Genomic DNA, 22,790 nt, shown 5'->3' on the forward strand with positions numbered 1-22,790 from the left:
TCTCTCTCTCTCTTTCTATCTTTCTTTCTTCCTTTTGTCCTCCCTCCCTCCCTCCCTCTCTCTCTTTCTTTCTTCTCTCTCTCTCTCTCTCTCTCTCTCTCTCTCTCTCTCTCTCTCTATTTATTTTTTGCATTTTTTTGCTCTGTAGACCATGCTGGCCTCAAACTCAGAGAGCTGCCTCTGCCTGCCAAGTGCTAAGATTAAAGGTATGTGCCACTACCACCTAGCATTCTGTGTTTTTTAATTGGGGACATTGAGACTATTGTGTTGAGAGTTATAAATGAGCAGCATTTATTTATTACTGTTATTTTGTTGTTATGGTGTGGGGTTCCCCTGCCCTTTGATTTGCTCAACTGGTATTATTTATTACTTGTCTTGATGTTGTTAACCTCCTCAGATTGAAGTTTTACTTCTAGTACCAATATAGAACTGCATTTGTAGATATGTACTGGTGAAATTTGGTTTTATTTTGGAGTGTTTTTCTTTCTCCATTTGTTGTAATTGCAAGTTTTTCTGGGTATAGTAGTCTGGGCTGGCATCATTGGTCTTTTAGAGTCTGTAGAACATCTCTCCAGGCCCTCTGGCTTTTAGAGTCTCCATTGGGAATTCAGGTGTTATTCTAATGGGTCTGTTACTTCTTTCTTCTTTCCTTTGCAGCTTTTACTAGTCTTTCTTTTTTCTGTTCATTGAGTGTTAGGATTCTTATGTGTCATAGGGAATTTCTTTTCTGGTTCAGTCTCTTATGTATGTTTCTTGTACCTTCATAGGCCTCTCTTTCTTAAGGTTAGGGAAATTTTCTTCTATTATTTTGTTGAAAATATTTTCTGTGACCCTGACCTGGGTTTCTCCTCCTTCCTCTATTTCCATTATTTGTAGATTTGGTCTTTTCATTGTGTCCCAGAGTTCCAGGATATTTTGTGCCTGGATTTGCTTAGATTTAACATTTTCTTGGACTGAGGTACCCATTTCTTCTATCTTGTCTTCCATGCCTGAGATTCTGTTTCATCTCTTATATTCTGTTGGGGAACTCTGAGGTTTTTGTTTGACTTCCTAAACTTTTCATTCCCTGTTTTAGCTCACTTTGGGCTTTCTTTAGTGTTTATATTTCTATTTTGTTGTCTTGAAGTGTATTCATCATTTCATTCCACTGTTTTTTTGTGTTTTTACAGATTTCCTTAAAGGATCTATTCATATCCTCTTTAAGGTCCTTGAGCATATTCACAATAGCTGTTTTGAATTTCTTGTCTTGTGCTTTAGCTATATTGCATTTTATAGGGCCAACTGTGGTAGTGTTGCTGGATTCTGATCGAGTCACATTGTCTTGGGTGTTAATGATTGTGTTTTTGTGCTGGTGTCTCAGCATCTGTTTTGAGATGACTGTGTTTCTTGGTGTGGATATCTGTTCTTCTTTGGGTGGGTGTGAAGTTTCTTGGCTTCTGTTGTCCTCTCTGGATCTTAGGAAAGCATAGTGGCTATGACTTTCCTGGTAGGGAGTGCTTTTGAGTCCCTTTGAGGTGTGGCCTCTGTGGGTCCCATATAGAATGTGTTTTTTGGTATTGGGGGCTGACAGGAAGAAATATGGGTAGGCTAGAACTAGTGCTAGGACTGAGAGGGTCCACAGGATGGAGGAAATCTTGATCTGCCTTGAGTTTAGGCAGAATCCCCAGGGAATAGAGTTTTCTACTGCACTGGGGGCTGGAGATGTGACTGAGGGATTTACAGTGGAGGACAGGAAGGAAAGAAGATTGCCTACTGATTTTCAGGTTGGTGTTGTCAGAGGTCCCAGGTGGAGAGTACATCTGGGTATTGGTGGCTGACACGAAAAGATAGGGTGAGGGAGGAAGGCTGCATCCTGGGGAGGTTCTGGACAGTTCTCAGAGAATAGAGGCAGAGAGGGAGGAGAGACTCCTGCAGGTCGTCTGCTACAGGGCTGGGATAAGACTAGGGAACTTGCAATGGGCAGAGGAAGTAGAGTGAAGATCAGCAGTAGGCACTTTTAACCACGGAGGCATCCATATTTCTAGCCCCATTTTGTTTGCTATTTAAAAGACTAGATCTCATGTGGCCCAGGAGGTCCTTGAACTGGCAATGTAGCCAAGGCTGGCCTTGAACTACTAATTCTTCTCCCAGTACCTCCCAAGTGATGGAATTACAGGCATGATTTTGTGTAAAAGATTGTTTTGAAGCCATCTCTCGTTTTGTTACTTATTTCACAGTGTGTTTCACTAGGACAATTTGTACTAAGTACATACTGTTTTTGAACATGTACTGTTGTTTTCTGTGTCTGTGTCATGACCATTTGTTCAGAAGTGAACATTGGGCCTATGCAGTGGCTTGGCAGGTAATGGCATCAGACAACCTGAGTTTGATCCACAGCACCCATATGACAGAAGGGAGAGAAATGACTTCAGAAAATTGTCCTCTGATATGTGTGTGTGTGTGTGTGTGTGTGTGTGTGTGTGTGTGTGTGTGTATGTGTGTGTGTGTGTGTGCACAATACAAAATTTTACAAAGTGTAATTTAAAAGAAGTGAACAAGGGTTAGGAAGATGGCTCAGTGGTTAAGAGCACAAGTTGTTCTTCCACAGGTCCCAAGTTTGGTTCCCATCACCCATCTGGCAGCTCATAACTTCCGTAACTAAGGTTCCAGGTGATTTGATACATTATTCTCAACAGGTACCTCACATATTGCATAGACATATGTGCAGGCAAAACATTCATACATATACTTTTCTTTTGGCTTATGCATGGTTAGTTAGTCTTGGATGATCAGGGACTTCTCAAGTCTATCTTGGGCATTCATACATCTCAAGGCATGCATATGTATGCATGCAAAAATGTCTTTCTGTATTTCTAGTAATAGCTTGGGGCCTTTCAGAGCATGTCATTTTCTGCTCTGCTATTCTCCAATTTTTAACCACATATTTTGATCACACTCTTACTAACTCAATTTGCCAAGCTGCTTCCTGCTACTACAACTTAGAATAATTATGGGTGATTGTTTTGTGACATTGTCCATAGTGTCTTTTAGGCAGAATTAGTTTTGTCAGGACCAGGAAGCTCTCAGGATCTGTCAAATTGGATAAATGGAGAAAAATTCTTAGAGTTGGAACTTCAAAACCTCCAGGCACATTTTGCCCCCTCCAGTGGCTTCTGAGCTATTGCTTTGCACAGTTACTACAGTTGTTTCCAGTGTTGTTGCAGAATGGAAGGATAGTGCTTTTCTTAGGATACTTGAATGGACCATGAAGGAGATTTTGTTTTTTCCTTGAATAAACAACACTCAAGTTAAGCTTTTAGTTTTGTATTTGCAAGAGATATGGTAAGAAATAAACCAGGAGAGAGACTGAAGACTCAGTTTGACCTCAAACTATGAGAGCCGATTTTTATTAGTCTAAGAGGTTGGCACCCCAAGAGCCTCCTGGGAACAGAAGAAAGTGTCCGCCATGTGGGGTCTGAGAATCCAATTTTATAGTTGAGAGTAGGGAGTGGGGAGGACCTGCCTTTGCAGAGCCCGGAAGCTATTTTTTGTAGAAATGGGATTTTGACCCTGCGGGATGGTAGGTAAGTCACTTTGTCTGTTTCTGTAACCTCTGAGCTCCAGGACTTGTGATATGGGTTTGCTGCTTGCTACAATTTCATGGGGCAGGGGACAGATTTCTTGAAACCTTGGGTCTGTTTTATGGTCATAATTTTGCAGAGGGGATATTCTTTATTCCAGACCCTTCATATAGAAAGGATAGAGAGAGTCCTTATCTGTCTGGCTGCATCCTGCTGATGGAGGGGATATTGTTTTGGAGTTCTGGGGTCTGGAATGACTCCAAAAGAAATATTATTTTTCTTTTGTCCTGTGTGGTGGACTGAGTGATAGCAGTGATTTGATCCAGGAAGAACTTCTGTAAAATGTTGAAAAGACAGATTTAAAGCATGAAGGGGCATTAAGGGGAGGAGCCAGGATGAGACGGAAGCAAACTCATCCAGAGGAAGAGGCTTGTTGTTGGATTTTCTGAGCCTGAACTAGCTTAGATTTGTTGATCTAGAAGCAGCATTGTTTCTGCAGGAAGACACAGATTGCTTCATTCACAGCAGTCCAGAGATCTAGCTCTCAATGATATCAGAGTACCACATTGGCCAAGGAGTCAAATTGATCCTTAATGGTGTCAAGCTGATCTGAAATTTCTTTAAGGCTTACTCAGAGCTGGTTAGACAGGGAGGTTAACTGATGCAAAGAAACCCCTACTCCTACCAGCATGAATCCTGAAAGAGTGCCCAGAGTGGCAAGAAGAGCGATGAGTCGCATGGCCCATAAGCTTGGTGAAAGGTACTGATATTGAGGAAAACCAGTAAGATGAAGGGGTTTTTAAGAGCTGACGGATTAGCTTTGACTACAGTGTGGTGGTGGGTAAGTATTTGAAAGGATTTTCCTAGAGCAAGGAAGTCAAATCTTTCTCCTCATCCTCAGTAATACTGGGAACCAGAGAGAACTCAATCAGATTGAAAATGGGAAGGCCAGTTAGGCGGACAGTGCCAGAAGGGCCATCTGGGATGAAGTGGTTCAGATAGTCTTGTGGTGAAGGTGGTGACGGTGAGTTTGCATTGGTAAAGTTGGAGGGAGCTGACAAGATTGTACATAGGGAAGTGGGGGGTCTGTGAACACATTGGGGGGCCTTGTGAAGTAGGCTCAAACTCTCTAGGGCAAATGTTGGGGAGGAGCGAGTTTTTACAAATTTACCAAAAGATGAGAGTTCTATTTTGTTTAGGAAAGCCCTCCCTACTGTTTCAAGGGTCCCCCAGTATCTTTAGAGGTGAAGTCAAAGTCCAATGTAAACTAGACCAGCAGCAGGATAGAGGATGGTTGGTTAACAATTTGAGAAGTAATGGCATACCCAGCAAGGAGACAGAGAGAAAGACCCTGTAGAAACTGGAGGGGGCATGGGTTGGGGATTTAGCTCAGTGGTAGAGGGCTTGCTTAGCAACCACAAGGACCTGGGTTCGGTCCTCAGCTCTGGAAAAACAAACAACTGGAGGGGGCACTTGGGAGCCTGAAAAATCCAGTCTCTCCTCTGGGGCTATTTTTATTTCGAGACAGGGTCTTACTGTGTAGCTCTGGCTGTCCTGGAACTCACTATATAGACCATGCTGGCCTCCAACTCACAGAGATCTGTCTGCCTTTGCCTCCTGAGTGCTGGGGTTAAAGGTATGTGCTACTATACCCAGCCAGGGCTAGGCTTTTAGAGATTCTTTTCTCCCTAATTTAGGGTTGGTCAGTTTGAACAAGGACAGGATGACTGACTGATTGGCCCACAGCTGTGGCATCTGGTTTGCCTTGAACTCATCAGCCTGTCCATTAGCAGGGGGCCTTACTTGCAGGAGAAAAGCCTACCTAGTCAGGGCTTCTTTCCCTACCTGTTTGCCTATCATGGAATCTGTCTAACTCCTCATCCCTCAATCCCCACTCAGAGGTCACTCTAATTGCTGTTAGGGGTTTTGTGGTGCAGACTGCTCTAACTGCTTCCAAGCTATCAAAAGGGGGGATGTAGAAAGGGCAGCATTTCGAGTGCCTCAGAGGAGAGTTGATCTAGTAGGCCATGATTAAACTAAATAGATGGCAAAGATCCAGACATAAGACAGCCATGTGATGACAGTGTGCATCCTGGGAGTGTGCTATGTGAGTGAGAGGACATCGGTAACATACAGAAAGTGAGACTGTTAGGATTACTATAGGTTTTGCTTAAGTCTTAGTTAAATAGTTGGAGAAATTTTACCATATGGTAGGAAGAGGACAAGAAAACCATATAAAAACCTCTGTCAGCTTTGTCATAGGTATTAGCAAGGCTGATTTTTTTTGTCATCATTATAATAAAGATGCAAGGCTATTAGTTTGGCTCAAGAGCTTGAGACTTCTTATTGACAATCTATAAGTTCAGAAGCCAGCCATTTGATCTCCTTTATTCTAACCTTGTGGGGAACATAAAGAGATAAAGTTAATAAAAATTTATCAACATCACGCTTAACATACTTTTGTTTAGCAAGGTGAAATGTCATCATGCAGCTTAATGGACTGCATACCAGAGGCTTGTAGAAGGATAAGTAACTGCAGAAACAGCTGTTTGTTTCCTCAGACTCCTGCGTAAGGAACAAACACCTGGAAGCTTTGGAAGAGAAGTCAGTTAAAGGCAGTTTCTAATTGACAACTTAAAGGAGAAGTGGAATCCCATCAGGTTTTTTTTTTTTTTTTTTTTTTTTTTTTTTTTTTTAATAGGCTATTTTCCAGCAACTTACCAAGGATTAGGGTGTACAGGGACATATTGAAGTTGTGAGAATCACCAGTGAGAACTAGTAATGTGTGAGGAATGCAGTCCTTTGGACTATTAGAGAAGCATACTGATAATGTTAATCCTGTTTATTCTTTTCTGCTGGGTATTTTAGGTGATGTAGGTTGTGAAATTTAATTACATTTTTTTTTTACTGTTAAGACCAGTTGAAGTGGTCCTCAGGGGTCACTTGGGATTGGGTGGAACCTCTGGCTCCTCTAGTCCTTTTATTTTTAACCAGTTAGTCTACCTATATCAGGATAAGTCAAAGGCCTTATTTGAACATTGTTTTATTTGGAGGCATGAGGGAAATTTTCTTCTGTGTTGACCTTCCTTTTTGTATTCTGGACACTGGTTAGCATTTACTAGATGGGATCTTCATGGCTTCCCTGAACAAGAGAACAGGTGACTGACTCCCCATGGTCACAGAACATTTTAAGAAATGCTCCACAGTCCCCTGGGATCTAATTGACCTGGGAAGACAAGGGGGAAATATTTCCTATTTAATCCTTCTAACGACATCAGTATAGGCCTCCAAATGTAGTCATTGAACATCCAGAAGAGCACTTAGTAATTTTATAACAGTCTGATAAATGAACTTTGATTAGACATATAGTTTAGCTAGTCCTTTTAATTGTTGATCTTTGAGCTTAAAAACAATGTAAGGAATTTTTGTGGACCTTTTAAAAATTATTATTTATAGAAAGGTTTCGAGGTTTAAAATTATCTTCCTAAGCTTTTGAGGGTTTAACTTGCTCCAGCTGTCTGAGAGGCAAGCCAGGGGGTATCCTGAGAAGTGTATCACTTTTCTTTTAACTTTGTCTGTAGTACAGATCAAGGTGGGAAGTGCTGCATTTGAAGAGATAGTGGCTAGTTCCCTTCTGTCCTTATCTGAAGGACAGAGCCAGATGAGCAGCACCTGAAGCTGAAGAGATAGAACCGAAAAAAGGACTACACAATGCTCAAGGTCCTGTTGTTTGTGGTGATGTAAACCAAAGTAACCTCTTGCCTCATGCAGAGGGGTGTAGGGCCCCAGCATGTCTCAGGTAGCTTGAACAATTGATGGCTAATGAGAAAGTGCCAGGCCCTTGGCTTTCCATAAGTGCTAAGAGTTCCCTGCAGGTCCTGGGCTTTGAGGGGGTGGGGGTGGGGCGTGGATAGGGAAGGGTCGTGTTGTTCCAGATAAAATAGAAAGAGGAGAAATTCTTCTGCCATAGGGTCTCCTGATCTTGTGAAAGTCTATAGCACTTAAAAAAAATTAGGTAGGAGGCAAGCACTGTAATCACTTATGGTAATCATTTTAAAACCATTTATTGAAAGAGGACCATCTGGACTGGGAGAGGCTTTCGGTAATTTATCCTCTATAAGTTGGATTTAAGTCTCTGTAAGCTAGAGAATAAAACAGTAACAACAGACATCTAAAAGAACTCAGAAGGCAATGCCCTCTTAACATTTTTTTTGTAGTAACTGAACGGTGAAAGCAAAAGCAAGGCTACCCAGGGTGCCACGGGGCAGAAAGAAGCAGACCAGTGTGGAGCAGTGCTGTTAAGGTGGTGGGGCAGAGGGTTCCATCTTAGAGGAAAACGGCTCTGGGGATACCCATCAGCCATAGCAGGCAGTAAGACCCACTGGCAGCAGCTCGTCTACCACCCGGCAACTTGTTATTTGAGTCTTGCCCTGTTGGGAACCATTTTACCAATATTCATCCCTGGGGCACTGTGAATCTCAAACCATTAGCTCCCTTTGTTAACAGGCCAGTGTTGGGAGCATATGACTGGGAAAAGGCTTAAGTCCCTCTTAGCAATCAGTAAATATGTCATGTAAACACTCCCAAAATGAAAACAAAACAAAAATCTCAGAATTAAGAAATGCTTGGAGGTCTGGTTTACTTCCTTAGTCTGATGTAAAAGGGGATGCAGTGACAGACACTGTTGCAACCTTTATCTCCATTGACCTTAGCCTAAGAACAGCCTTCAGGGCTCCTTTAGCCTAAATGTCCTATAGATGTGAAGATGGAGCATGTGGAGGAAAAGGAAAAGTTTGAGCTCATCCTCTAAGACGCCCCAATGCTGCCTAGTTGGTGTGATAAGTGCCTTCAAAATTTCAAGAATGTTACTGTAATACCTGATTTAGTAGGTCTAGAGTTGGGCATGCCATGTGCATTTCCTTCAAGCTCCCAGATAATGGCAGATCTGAGACTTACTTTAGGAGTAGCAAGGATCAAGAGGTTAGCTGAATCCCTTGCTGAAAGTTACATTTTAAAAGTTGGCACAAAATCATTTATATTGTGTATATTATGTGTACATTAATGTGATTTCATTTTCACCATCATTGAATATTTGAAAATGCATATTGAAAGTCATTGACAAAATAAAAGCATTCGTCTGGCCGTATAATCACACTGACTTTTTAAATTCATTACTTGTTTGGGTTTAAGCCCTTCATAAATACACTGTGGATTCTGCTTGACAGTATCCTATTCCAAGCCACCATCTGATTAGTGTATAAAATTCCCAGTTGGTACCCCTGTTATTATGGGATGGGCTATGGAAAGTCAGGTATATCAGCTGGCTTCTAGACCCAGCTTTGTTGGATAAGTCTTGAATTTTGAGTTCCACACATAGGAAATAGAACTAATTGTTTCTTTGTAGGATGGTTGTTAATATTGTTGTATGTAAGATGAGAAAACATTTGCCTATTGTGTGTAATAGAGAGTTCAATTAAGTGGTTTCAAGTCAGAGAGGAGAGGGATTGAGGATGAAAATATGCTGCAAAATGTTCAACTATTTTAAATGGCTGCTTCATTTGTTCAGACTTTTCTTCTGAAAGTAAGTACTGATTAAAAGTTCTTAACTTCCTCAAATACAGGTTGCTGCTTGGCTTATGTCCCTTTGAATTTCCCGTGTGCTGTAACTGTGAGGAGGAACTTGGCGAGAGGATAGCAGTGTTGACCATCTCTACCGTCCTCTTCCTTTGCAGATTACTCTTCTGCGGTTCAGAAGTTTTCCCAGACACTGCAGTCGTTTCAGTTTGATTTCATCGGGGACACTCTGACCGATGATGAGATTAATATTGGTAAGTCTTCAGCAGCGTGTGGACGTCCAACTCAGGAAGCCATTCAGACTCCACGGAATTGCCTTCTGTTCTGGATACAGAGCAGCACAGGGACCTCCTCATCCCTTTTGATCTAGGGCAAGGCCCTGGGAGGCTGCTTAAGAATGTTAAGAAAGCATCCCTTTTACCACCATTTCCCCCTCACGCCAAGCAGAGAAGAGATCTCCCGAACCTCCGCTGTGGCTAGACTGAAGGGAAACTTTTCTTTAAATCATCTAATAAGTTAACCATGAGATGTTGGACAAGTGATTTCCCTTTCAAGTCTCATTCTCGTCTTCTGCAATTACAGTTAGTAACTCTCTGAAAGTTATTACAGAGGACATTGAACAGTGGATGTGTTTATTTTTATTCTGATGAAGGTAAATAAAGCAAGGACCAGTAAACTATGTCTCTGTGCCTACCTCTTTTTGTATGTAAATTTTATTGGGTCCTAGCCACACTCTCTAAGCATTGTCTATGGGTGTTTTGTTTGGCAGAACAGCATTGGATAGTAGTAATAGTGACTGATGACCCTCCAAATTTAAGATATTAACTTTACATTCTGACTAGATTGAGTTTGCTGACCCTTGAGTTAAGCATGCATTATTTGCTGGGCTGGCCATGGTGGTGCATGTCTTTAATCCTGGCATCCAGGCCAGAAGCACGTGGATTTCTTTGAATTCCCTGCAAGCTTGGTGTATGTAGTGAGCTCCAGGCCAGCCAAAGCTACATAGTGAGACCTAGTGAGACCCTGTATTAAAAAAATATTTCCTAGATGAGAACAATGAACCACACAGCTGTTATGAGTGATAATACTACGAGTAAAAAGAAGTGATATATGCAGTTACATTTTATAATCTCAAAGATTAAAATATAAAACATTACTATAAAATCTCATTGTAGCTAATTTGAATGATATATAAATATATAAATGATGCAATTACTTATGATACTATTCATGCATAGTTAGCAGCATGTTGGGCACACTGGTATATTAACTTTTGAATATTTTCTTGTATACTTACTATTTTATTTAAATTTTTTTTCTCTTCTCTTTTTCTTTATTTTCTTGAGACAAGGTTTCTGTATGTCCCAGGCTGGCAGTGAACTTTAAAAAAAAAGAGTGATTTTGTTTTCAATTACATATTTCAATATGTCTCTGTATGTAGGTATGGGCAGGTGAGTGCAGTTCCAGAAGAGGCCAGAGAGCCAGATCCCCTGCAGCTGGAGGTGGTTGTGAGCGATCTGACATGGGTCCTGGGAACCAAAGTCAGGTCCTCTGCAGGAACAGTACCTGGTCGTAACTGCTGAGCCATCTCTCTAGTCCCTGGCTTTGAACCCTTAATTGTCCTGTCTCAGCTTCTCAAGTGCTGGGATTGAAGGCATATGTCACCATGACTGGTTCATGTATCCGTTTTCTTTGCATGGAAATTACTTCTTAATGAATATAAAATTTAAACTGGGGATATAGCTCAGTTGGTAGAGTACTTGTCAGGTATGCAAGAAGCTCCGGGTTTGATTCTAGCACTGCATAAATTTGAATGTGGTTGCACACACCTATAATCTCAGCGCTTGGAAGGCAGAAGCAGGAACATCAGAAGTTCAAATTTATCCTCTGCTGCAGTTTGAGTCCAGCCTGAGCTATGAGGGAGTTGAAGATTAGATAGTTATAGTTAAAGATTAGATAGTTATAGTTATAGTTTTCCTTGTTAAGAATTTCAGAAAAGAAACTCACTAAAGAGGTTTAAGTGTATAAATTTGAGAGACATTATAAGTTCTGTTAGTAATATAAGTAATATAAGTTAGGATAAGAAAGCGAATCAGGTACAATTTGGACTCACCAAAATAGGATAGATATGGAATTATTTTCTCTGAATTTGTCAAATGCAAATGGACTAGACATTGTTTAGGTATTTATTGCTTGTATGTATTGTACTTATTGTATATAGTTTTTCTTATATTAGTTATAACTTTTGTCCTTTTTTCTTTTTATTAGAATAGAAGGGGGAAATATGGTGATATTTCATTTGTGCTGAAATGTGATTTTATTTGTATGTTAATAAAGTTGCCTGGAGATCAGAGCTAAGAGCAAGCCATTTAGCATAAGTCTGGCAGTGGTGACACACGCCCTTAATCCAATCACATGGCAGGCAGAATCTCTATGTGTTGAAGAACACAGCCAAGCAGTGATCTGAACCTTTAATCTCAGTACCTGGAGACCATAGAGACCTGGAGGTCTGTATAGACAGGCAGTGATGAGGAAGTCATGTGGTTGGGTTTAGAACCACTGAGAAGGCAGAACAGAAAGGCAATAAAAAGATAGGACACAGGAAGAAGTTCTCTCTCTCAGGGGAAGGATGGCAGCGAGTGGTAAGATAAGGTGGTCTTGGCTCTTGGCTACTGCTTGATCTCTGGGATTTTAACTCTTTATTTGGCTCTGTTTATTATTTAATACGACCATTTAGAATTACATCATTCAGAGCTATATCGATCCTGTCTCAAATAAGTGTGTATGTGTGTGTGTGTACATATTTTTGTGTAGGCTCAAATCATAACATTTTATATTTACTTAAAATCTTATACAACAAATTTTCCATGTTGTTGAAATTTCTTCCTAAGTTTCATGAGAAAGCAAGGACATTGTTTCATTAACTGCTATTTTGCCAACACATAAAAGAATGCTAAGCATGTAGTAACTGCTGAACACATGTTTATTAAATGAGAATAATAGCTATATCAGCATTATTATATTTTACATATATTTGATATATTTATAGTTTATTTTCTATTTCACTACTTTTGAGGATTCACCTTATTTATGGTTTTTACTATTTTAAATAGTATCATGATAAATACCTTTGGGTTAATAACATTGATGAGTATTTTATTAAATGTGGTCATGTACCTAGTGAGGTAGATACTTGTATTTGAGTTATTTCCAATTTGATTGGATTTCATTCTACTTACGCAGGTCTGTCCTGGTCCAAGAGCATGACTTACTAAGATTATCAATGGCTCTGGAGGTGGACAGCCTAAGTTTGACTTGCAGATCTATAACTTATTTGGTGTGTTACTTAGGCAAGCAATTCCACCTCTTTGAATGTTATTTTTTAATCTGTAAAATGGGTCTGTCAGTTATGTTTTTATAGCTGTGACATAAAGGGAAGCAAGGTTTATTTTGGCTCGGTGTTTGAGGATATATAGTCTTTGTGGCAGTCTAGGCATGGCATTAGCAGACTGCTGGTCACATTGCACCAACAATCAGGCAGCAGAGAGAGAGGAGATTTGTGGTGCTTATTTGGCTTTCTTTATTCTTCCTTTTTATTTAGGTCATGACTTTAGATCATGGGATGTTGCTGTACACATTTTGAATGGTGCTTCTCTCCTTAGTTAAACCTCTTTGGAAACTCACAGTCAAGTCCAGATGTGCCTACACATCTAAATTCTAAATTCCATCAAGTTGATAATGAAGATTAACCATGACAGTGGGGATGAGATAAAGATAGGTGTGCAAAATGCTTCAATAAATGTTAACCATGTAAAATTATTATCAATATAAAATCTAATTTATTTTTTATCTGTTATTGATTGAAGACTTGCATGTATATGACATGCAATTCCATAAATGCCTCTTTTTTTCTGTTAGCATAATCTGATAGTGTGTCCATTTGCCTTAACAACGAACAGAGCAGAGAATTGTCCACTGTCACTGAATGTCATCATAAATGTTAACTAGTGCTATGTAAGAAAAAGGGTATATGAACTTAGCATAATGACAGTCCAATTCCTCCTTTTTATTAAGTCTAGGACCCAAGCCCATGGAATGGGACCACCCATGTTTAGAGTGGGTCTTCTGACTCAGTTACTCTAATCTAGATAATCCCTCACAGATATATTCTCTTTGTCTCTGTCTCTGTCTCTGTCTCTGTCTCTCTGTCTCTCTCTCTCTCTCTTTCTCTCTCTCTCTTCAAGACAGGCTTTCTCTGTGTAGCTCAGGCTGTCCTGGAACTGGCTTTGTAGACCAGGCTGGCCTCGAACTCACAGAGATCAGCCTATCTCTGCCTCTGAAGTGTTGGGAATAAAAGTGTGTACTATCACTGCCCGTCTTCCTCACAGATATTCTTAGAGACTGACCTAATCTAGATAAAGCTTTCCAAGTATGTTCTGAAGCTTCTCTCCTTTGTTTTTATAATCCTGTCAAATTGAACATATTAACTGTCACAGAAGTCAAAGTTTTTGGAGTTTCATGTCTGCTCCCGATTTGACTTTTGTTGGATGTTAGCAATGTTACTTGAACACATTGAGTCTCCATTGTTCTCTCCTATGGAGTATAATCTACCTCATAAGGTTATATGGAATAAGAGCCGGGTGGTGGTGGTGCACGCCTTTAATCCCAGGATTCGGGAGGCAGAGTCAAGCGGATCTTTGTGAGTTTTAGGCCAGGCTGATCTACAAAGTGAGTCCAGGAAACGTACAAAACTACACAGAGAAACCCTGTCTCGAAAAACAAAAACAAAAAAATAAGGTTATGTGGAATAAATAGAGTAACCCATATAGATCAGAGTTTATGTAAATTATTTAGCTTGGTATCTGGCATGTAGTTACCAGTCAGTAACTGATAGCTATTATTGATCCTACTAGGAATTTTGGAGAGACTAATGTGTGGAAAAATATATTGGCTTAAAATTGCATTTTCCAAATAACAAGGAACCTGAAGATTCATACAAATGTCAGTGCTAGTTGGCACCTGAAATAGTATCCATTTATTTCTAATATAGCTCTGCATTGGAGTCATTTGGGAATCTTACTGATTTAGAGTCTCATGGATTTAGTTCCAAAGAATAAAAATTTTGGTAGTAGAACCCAGGGCTCTGATTTCCACAATAATAATGACAACAGTAGGAATTCAGAGTCCCAAGACAGGCTTTAGGCTCTTTTAGACTGTGCTTTCTTGGTTCCTTAGTATCTCCCATCCATCCAAGTTCAAAAGAAACAGCTGTTTACATTGCAATTCCATATAAGGACAACAATGATAGACATGCTAACATGGATGGAGTAAACGAAAACAACAGATTTCTATTCTTTGAAAATTTCATACAATGTATTTTGATCATAGTTACCCTACATTGCTCACCCTAATTATTTCCAGATACTCCCTGCTTCTCACCAGTATTTTAGTTTTTAATGGATGTTTCCCAAAAGAGAAAACGAAAATTAATGAAAGAAGAATTACTGGCCCTTTAAATCTTGTAGAAACTACTTTGAAGGAGGAGGTCTTTCAACTACTCAGGGAGGTGTGACAATAGCTGTCCACCTCTGCACTTTTGATCTGAAGCAGCAGTTTCCTATCAGAGCACGCCTTCATCTAAATTAAGCTCACTCCATTGGCTCACTGCAGCTCCTCCCAGATGTAGAAGGTAAGTCCTGTTGCTTAAGGCACTATGCACTTCAGACCCAGAGCCCAGAGGCACTGGGCTGGAACAACCAGAAAGCCTCCTCATGGTACCATAAGGTGCCATGCTAGCTTCCAAAGGAGGGAAGTTACTAGTAGTCCTCCCCTGCTATGATGCCTATGAACCACTACAATGACCAGCATCGCACAATAACCCTAAGGGTGCAATAGTGGCATGTATACTTTGGAAGTAACCAACAGCTCTCTAATTGTACTTAAGACTGGCTCAGCAAGAGGGAAATTGTATCTAGTATTGAAAATTAGCCAGCTACCCAGGCTTAATGAAGTCCTGGATCTTGCAGGTAAACCTACAATAGCTACTTTGCTAATCTTAATCCCCAACTGAGAGACCAAGAGAGCTACAAGTCACGGAGAACATTTGAAACAAAAACAGAAGAGCAAATATGGGGAAAATGTGAAAGCAAATTTGTATGCCCAGGAAAAAAAAAATTCCAGGTTCATTCAGAAGAGATCCAAGATTTTATGTTTATATCACAAGCTGATCTTTGGCTTACAGACTGCCCGCAACAATAAGCAATAATTACCAATAACAAAAGAAAGGTAATCCCTGAGAAAGAGAATCTGAACTCAACTTTCAAAAAAAGTCACAAAACATACAAATAAATGGGGAAGTGTGCCACTTTCAAAGGAGATGGAGACAAAGGATCAGGAGTTTAAGATTATCCTTGGCTACATAGCTAGTTTAAGGCTGGGTTGAGGGGCTGGGTGGAGAGGATGCTACGAATCTAGTTAGAACTATGTTGACCAGTTTTGCCACGCTGGACTATTAGAGCTATAGACTGTTTTCTTCTATTTCGTTTTGAGTCTCTTGTAGGCCAGACTAGTTTTGAAACTCACTTTGTAGCAGTGCAGCTCCTGAGAAGGGTCCTCTTGCCTCTGCCTCCCAAATGCTGAAACACCACTCCTGTGTTTCTTCTTTCTTTTGAAATCTAGGGCCCCCATAACAGCCCAGCGGTCATAAATTTCATTTGTGGCTTAAATTTTTTGCTATAGCACCAAGAGGAGCCGTTGGCTTGCTATTTTTTTTAACAATATATTTTATTTAAAAAAAATTGTGTCAAGGAGGGGGATACTTGAGTGGAGGGGTACTTCCAGAGGCCAGAAGAAGGCGGCCCACCCTTGGAACTGGAGTGACTGCCAGTTGTTAGCTGAGCCACCATACATGGGGAAGTGCTGAAAACTGAACTCCAGCCCTCTGAAAGAGCAGGAAGTATTCTTAACTCCTGAGCCATATCTCCTGCCCCCGATTTTATTCTTGTAATGGAGTTATAGCCAGTCTTCCACTTTGAAAAATGGCTGGTGAGGTTCGCCACAGCTCCCCTTCTTTTTTTCCTCTTTCCTTCTGCCTTTTTGACAAGTTCTCACTATATAATCAAGGCTGGCCTCAATCTCATAGTCCTCACTGTGGCTGGTTTGTTATTGTTACTGTTTCTGTTTCTGTTGTTGTTGTTGTTGTTAATGTTTTGAGACAGGGTCTCACTATGTAGCCTTAGCTGGTCTAGAATTCATTATGTAGAACAAGCTGGCCTAGAACTCATAGAGATCCACCTGCCTCTATCTTCCGAATGCTGGGATTAAAGGTGTGTGTTTGCCTAGCTTCTTTTCTTTTCATGTTTTGGTTAAGTAGGACTTTAAATAAACTAATCTTGATTCATAAATTTATATGTATGTACTTTTCATAAAGAACTACCATTGAGTACTCCCTTCTTCTTGTCTTGGCATAGATTTCTGTAGTTGTTTGTAATCATATTGTACATATAATTTATTTCATACCCACAAAAATTATTTTAAAACATTTCATACAATATATTTTGATATTTTTCACCTTCTCCAATACCTCCCAGATCTTCCTCACTTTTCTACCCACCCAACTTCATGGTTCTCTTTTTCTTTGACAAACCCAGGAAAAACAATTTTTTCGTCAATCTGTCATACTTAAAAATTTTTAAATTCTGCTTGTTTCACATAATATGATATCATAGGCATTTTACTGTGTTCATAAAATGTTGTGTAATGTTCTTTTTAAGAAGCTAGAAAAATGGTCCATTAAGTAAATACACTTAATCATTTCTTAGACATTTGGACATTTTAATTGTTTTTAATTATTCCCCATCATTAATAATGTTGAGTGCCTACCTTGGCTCTAAAAGTTTTTCCCTTGTGGTCTGGGTTATTTTTAGGCTTGCTTTCCAAATGAATTTTCTAGGTAAAAGAGTCTAAGCAGCTGTCAGCCATTTGATCAATGTTGTATCAACATCATTGAAAATGTATGGCACTTTTGGAAGGCAGTGATTATTTTAATGTTGTAGACATTTTACTTAGTCTTACTGAACCTCAGTTTTCTCATTGTTAACGTGGTAAAAATGGATGCTATTAGATCTGAAAGACATATAGTATGGTATTTTCACCACTTTTTTTTCTTTTTTTTTTTGGTTTTTCGAGACAGGGTTTCTTTGTGTAGCTTTGCGCCTTTCCTGGAACTCAATTGATAGCCCAGGCTGGCCTCGAACTCACAGAGATCCGCCTGGCTCTGCCTCCCAAGTGCTGGGATTCAAGGCGTGCGCCGCCGCCGCCGCCGCCGCCGCCGCCGCCGCCGCCGCCGCCGCCACCACCACTACTGCCCGGCTTTACCACATTTCTTAGCTTCTTTATTTTTTTTTCTTCCTTGAAATTTTCCAGAGTGAGTTAATTCTTGCCAGAGTCTCATTTTAATATTTTGAAATTATTGAAGAATGTTGCAAACAATTTCTCTAGCCATGTTTATGGTGGTTGTTGATGATAGTGCTGGGTTTGGCTCCACAGGACATTTTCCTTCCTTTTCTGTAGCCAATTTTCCTAGTCACCATTTCTTTTATCTGAAGAGGGAGCAAGAAGTTCCTTTTAGTGACTCTTCTCTTCTGATAGCACACTAGTGGATGATCTGGTCTCCATTTGCCTGGTTACCTCTCATCAGGGGCTGCAATTATCCATGATATTTCACTAAAAGTGTATCAGTAAGATATGGTTGTTTAGTTAGAAATAACCATTGTCCAGAACTTCTGCTTTTGTATTTGAAGCATTTTCAAAGTTGAAAAGAAAGGGATAGACATAAGACATAAAAGGTGAATATGAATATATATGCAGAGAGAAATAAATCCACCATTTGGAGAACAAATGAATAGAGAGAAAAGGATGTGATGGGAATTTTGTCTGTTTCTAGTGACACCTTGTTATCTTAAAGTAGAAATGCAACCTCTTTCTGACAATGTAGTCAGCTTTGTGAACTTGGCCAATCAAGTTCTAATTCCTGTTTTCAATTTCCTTAGGACTAAAATGAACCCATGCCTGCTGGTAGCCACCTATAATCCCAGCATCCAGAAAGCTAAGGCAGGATTATTATTATTATTGTAGCTCTACAAGCCTGGACTATATAGTGAGTTCAAGCCTAGCCTAAGATACATAGTAAGACCTTGTCTTTCAAAATAAAAAGAATGAAATGAGTTACTTGGAGCAAGAGAGATGTTTGGTAGAACTAGGAGACTTTGGGATAGTGAATATCTAGAATGCAGATACTGTCTTGACTTCGCTAAGTATTTCTTGCCTCATACCGTATGTCTCAGTAAGATCTTAGAATCAACTTTCAACAAATAAATTTATAAAAGATTTTGTAGGCCAGACAGAGAGCAGTGAACTTCTTTTAAAAGTATTTATTCATTTGAGACAGCACCTTAATATTTAGTTCAGGTGAGTAACTAACTCACTATGTAGTTGTCAATGAAAACAAGAAAGAAAGAAAAGAAAGAAAGAAAGAAAGGAAGGAAGGAAAGGAAGGAAGGAAGGAAGGAAGGAAGGAAGGAAGGAAGGAAGGAAGGAAGGAAGGAAGGAAGTAAAGAATAGACGGTTAATAAAACCCATAACTCTTACCTCAAGGTGGATAAGAAATAGTTTATTCTAGAACCAGATATGAGTGATCACAGCCTGGGAACATAGATTTAAGTTACTCCGGTTTTTGTGTCCCAATATGGAAGAAATTTCAGGAAGGTTTTATAGTAATAGAACAAAGAAAGTCATGAATCAAGACATCTTCATTGGTGGAAGTATTAGGTAGGTGGGTTAAAGCAAGGTGATAGAATGTCTCTTCTAGGCCTGAGATGCTGTCTGATGGTATCCTTGCCTCTGTGGATGGTTAGAAAATGAGAACTCGGCCGGGCGGTGGTGGCACATGCCTTTAATCCCTGCACTCGGGAGGCAGAGGCAGGCAGATCTCTGTGAGTTCAAGGCCAGCCTGGTCTCCAAAGCGAGTTCCAGGAAAGGCGCAAAGCTACACAGAGAAACCCTCTCTCGAGAAACCAAAAAAAAAAGAAAGAAAAAAAAGAAAAGAAAATGAGAACTCTGTCTCTACCAATTGATTTACCTAATGATCACAAAGCTGTTAGGTCAGGCACAGAGAAATACAACACATGGCCATGAAGAGGGCTAATGCTAGTCCAAGATAATTTGGCTCTGAACTTGCCACTATTCTCAACTCTGCACCATCATTGAAGTTCTCATCAGTGAATCAGTCTTTCAGAAAGTTCAATTGGAGGGGCAATTTCTTTCTGGGACCTTGTGCTCATATAGCTTACACCTTCCTCAAAATTGCAATTCTGTCTCCCCATTGATGATAGGCCTGTTCCACCATGCCCAATTAGTTTTTTCCTGACTCAGCAAATTAACTTTAAATTAATTTAAAATTATTGAATGCCTTAAAAGTAAAAGTAAAGATCGAGAGCCTGGTGTGATAAATGCATGTCTAAATTACTAGCTCTTGGGATATGGAGGCAGGAGATCAGGAGTTGAAGGTTATCCTTGTCCACATAGTGAGTTCAAGGCCAGCATAGGATACAGGAGACCCCCTCTCCAAGAGAAAGGAGGGATCAAGCTGGATATGGTAATACATATTTGTAATCCAAGTACTGGGCAGATTGAGTCAGAAGGATTACACAAGTTTTAGGACAGCCTGGGCTTCAGAGTGAGATATTTTTTTTTCCAAAAAAACACAAAACCAAACAAATCATAAAAGAAAGTAAGGATTGGGCAGAGGATGTAGCTAGCTTATGGTAGAGTACTTGCCTACAATATATAAAACCTAGATTCAGTGTGATCTTTAAAATCTCTGATTATGTTGCCTCAGCAGCACTGGTGGAGACGACACCTTCAAAATATGATCTTCTATAAAAGCAACAAATACACTGAGAAACACTTTCATCATCAACTTTTCATTAACTCAGAACTTTATCCAAATGAATGCAGCCACAAATAAAGCATACTTTAAAAAAATGGGTTAATATATGAAACCGCAACGAGCTTTGTGGCATTTTATCTTGGTGTGTGTTCCCAGTGCCTTAAAAAAAATGCTCTGCGGTAACTTTGAAAACGAATTGCATAATCCTAGAACATGTGAAAACCACTATTTTTGTAGCCATTTGAGAAAGCAGAATGATTTTTCAATTTCCCCAGTTCTGGGAATTATGGCTTCTACAGTTTGTCTTATTTGCAGTGAGTCAGAGCTTGCTTGTTTCAAAGTTCTTTTTTTCCAGAGCATTTTAAAAATAAAATTGGGTGGGTAGGGAGGTTGGGAGGATCAGGGAGGGAAGAAACATGGTCAAAATATGTATTATTAATTTTTTAATGAACATAAAAAGAAAATGCTCAATGGTAGTTGTTTAGAACTCCAGTTACTACAGGCAGCAGAAAGAATAAACAGCAAACAAATTTCTGGACAGTATTCATAAAAGGTAAAAGGAGAATAAGCACCTATGAGAGCTCTGGAAAGCTGTGGCATATTCCTGGACCTCTAGGTCATGCGCATGTATAGAGCTTTGTACATCCCCAGTGTTTGTGCTTAGCTAGAAAAGAACTGAGAAAGCCCTGTTTCTGAACTTCTAGATGACTTTTCTTTGGGAAAGAAGCAATTGAAGGCTGGAATAGAATTGTAAATTGCCTGGCTAAGTGTTGAAGGCACACACTCAAATACATACATAATAGTTCAAGGCTGTCTTAGTTAGGGTTTCTATTGCTGTGTAAAGACACCACAACCATAGTAACTCTTAATAAGGAATGCAGTTAATTGGGTCTGGCTTACAGTTTCAGAGGTCCATTGTCATCATGACTGGAAGCATCGTAGCTTGTATACAGACATTGTCCTGGAGAAGGAATCCAGATTTCTACATTGGCTGGCAGGCATCAGGGAGAGAGAGAGAACCGCTGGGCCTGGCTTGAGATTCTGAAACCTTAAAGCCCATTCTTGGTGACACACTTCCTCCAACAAGGTCACACCTACTCCAACAAGGCCATAACTTCTAATAGTGCCACTCCCTATGGGGGCCATTTTCATTCAAATCACCATGTTCCACTCACTGGTTCCTATAGGCTTGTAGTCATATCACAATGCAAAATGCATTTAGTCCAACTTTAAAACTCCCCATAGTCTATAACAGTATTAGCACTGTTTAAAATTCCAAAGTCCAAAGTCTCTTCTGAGACTCATGCAATTTCATAACTGCAATCCCCTGTAAAATCAAAATCAAAATCAGATCACATACTTCCAACATATAATTGCACAGGATCTATATAACCATTCCAAAAGGGAGGGAAGGGAGCATAGTAAGGAAATACTGGACCAAAGCAAGATCAAAAACCAGCTGGGCAAACTCCAAACTTAGTATCTCTATGTCTAATGTGAAAAGACTCCAGATCTCCAATTCCTTTCTGCTTTGTTGACTACAACACACTTCTTTCTCTTGGGCTGGTTCCATTCCCTGTTAGCAGCTGTCCTTGGCAGGTATCCCATGGCTCTGGCATCTTCAATGTCTTGGGGTATCCAAGGCAATCCAGGCTTCACCTTCACAGCTTTGCACAATGGTCTCTCTGGACTTCCATTCAGGGACACTCCTCACACATGCCTGGCCTCAGAAGCTTTTCTGAGCCATGGAGGGATATTCCTGTTGCTGGAGAGCTTCTCTCCAGGCTCCACCAAGCCCCGCAGTCCCACAATCCACTTATAAAATAATCACTCAGACGCTTATATCACTTATAAACTGTATGGCCGTGGCAGGCTTCTTGTTAACTGTTCTTGTATCTTAAATTAACCCATTTTTATAAATCTATACCTTGCCACGTGGCTGGTGGCTTCCCAGCGTCTTCACATGCTGCTTGTCCTGGCGGTGGCTGCAGTGTCTTTCCCCTCAGCCTTCCGCTTCCCCGAATTCTCCTCTCTCCTTGTCCCACCTACTTCCTGCCTGGCCACCTACTTCCTGCCTGGTCACTGGCCATCAGTGTTTTATTAATATAGAACGATATCCACAGCATTTCCCCTTTTCTTCTTTTTTTAAAAAGGAAGGTTTTAACTTTAACATGGTAAAATTACATATAACAAAACAATTATCAAGCAAGAATTAGTTACAATATTAAAGAAGATGTCCTATCTATCTTATATTTGTGAGTTTAAGGTTTTATATCTAACTTATCTTTTATCATAACTGAGGAAATTACAACTATCTAGTTTTCAACCACATCAAAGACCTGAGAAGGAACATAATGGTACCTGAGAAATGGTAGATGGATGCAAGCAACTTTCGGGAATCTTGCAAAAGTAGACCAAGACAGCTGGCAGCCTGGACAGTCACCTAATGTTTCTCAGCATTGTTGGTGCATTCAAATTGGCTACAGGCCTAGAGTCTCTGACAGACCATTTTTAGAAGTAGGAATTCTGAGAGACCATCTTACCCTGTCTTGGCAGAGTACAGTGGTCGCTTTCCTTGTGTCCCGCTTGTCCAGAAAGGATAGCATTATATTTGTACTGTCAGCCATCAAGGCAAGGGCAGTTCTTTGCCCAGTAGGCCATTTTGTGCCAAGAAGACAAACTTCCCAATGGAAATGTCTTAGAAGCCC

General features: G+C 40.1%; 1 protein-coding gene across 2 annotated transcripts in view; it reads left to right on the top strand.

Annotated features, from left to right (window-relative positions):
* The window catches only part of Ophn1 (oligophrenin 1), a 353,114-nt gene that overhangs the window by 100,837 nt on the left and 229,487 nt on the right, over positions 1 to 22,790 (top strand). For both annotated transcript variants that reach the window (XM_006981173.4, XM_042268747.2), the window contains exon 3: positions 9,293 to 9,388. In XM_006981173.4, the coding sequence (XP_006981235.2) occupies positions 9,293 to 9,388 (96 nt within the window). The remainder of the gene's footprint in view (positions 1 to 9,292; positions 9,389 to 22,790) is intronic.

The sequence above is a fragment of the Peromyscus maniculatus genome, chromosome X (genome assembly GCF_049852395.1).
Source record: "Peromyscus maniculatus bairdii isolate BWxNUB_F1_BW_parent chromosome X, HU_Pman_BW_mat_3.1, whole genome shotgun sequence".
In the NCBI taxonomy this organism is placed as follows: Eukaryota; Metazoa; Chordata; class Mammalia; order Rodentia; family Cricetidae; genus Peromyscus; species Peromyscus maniculatus.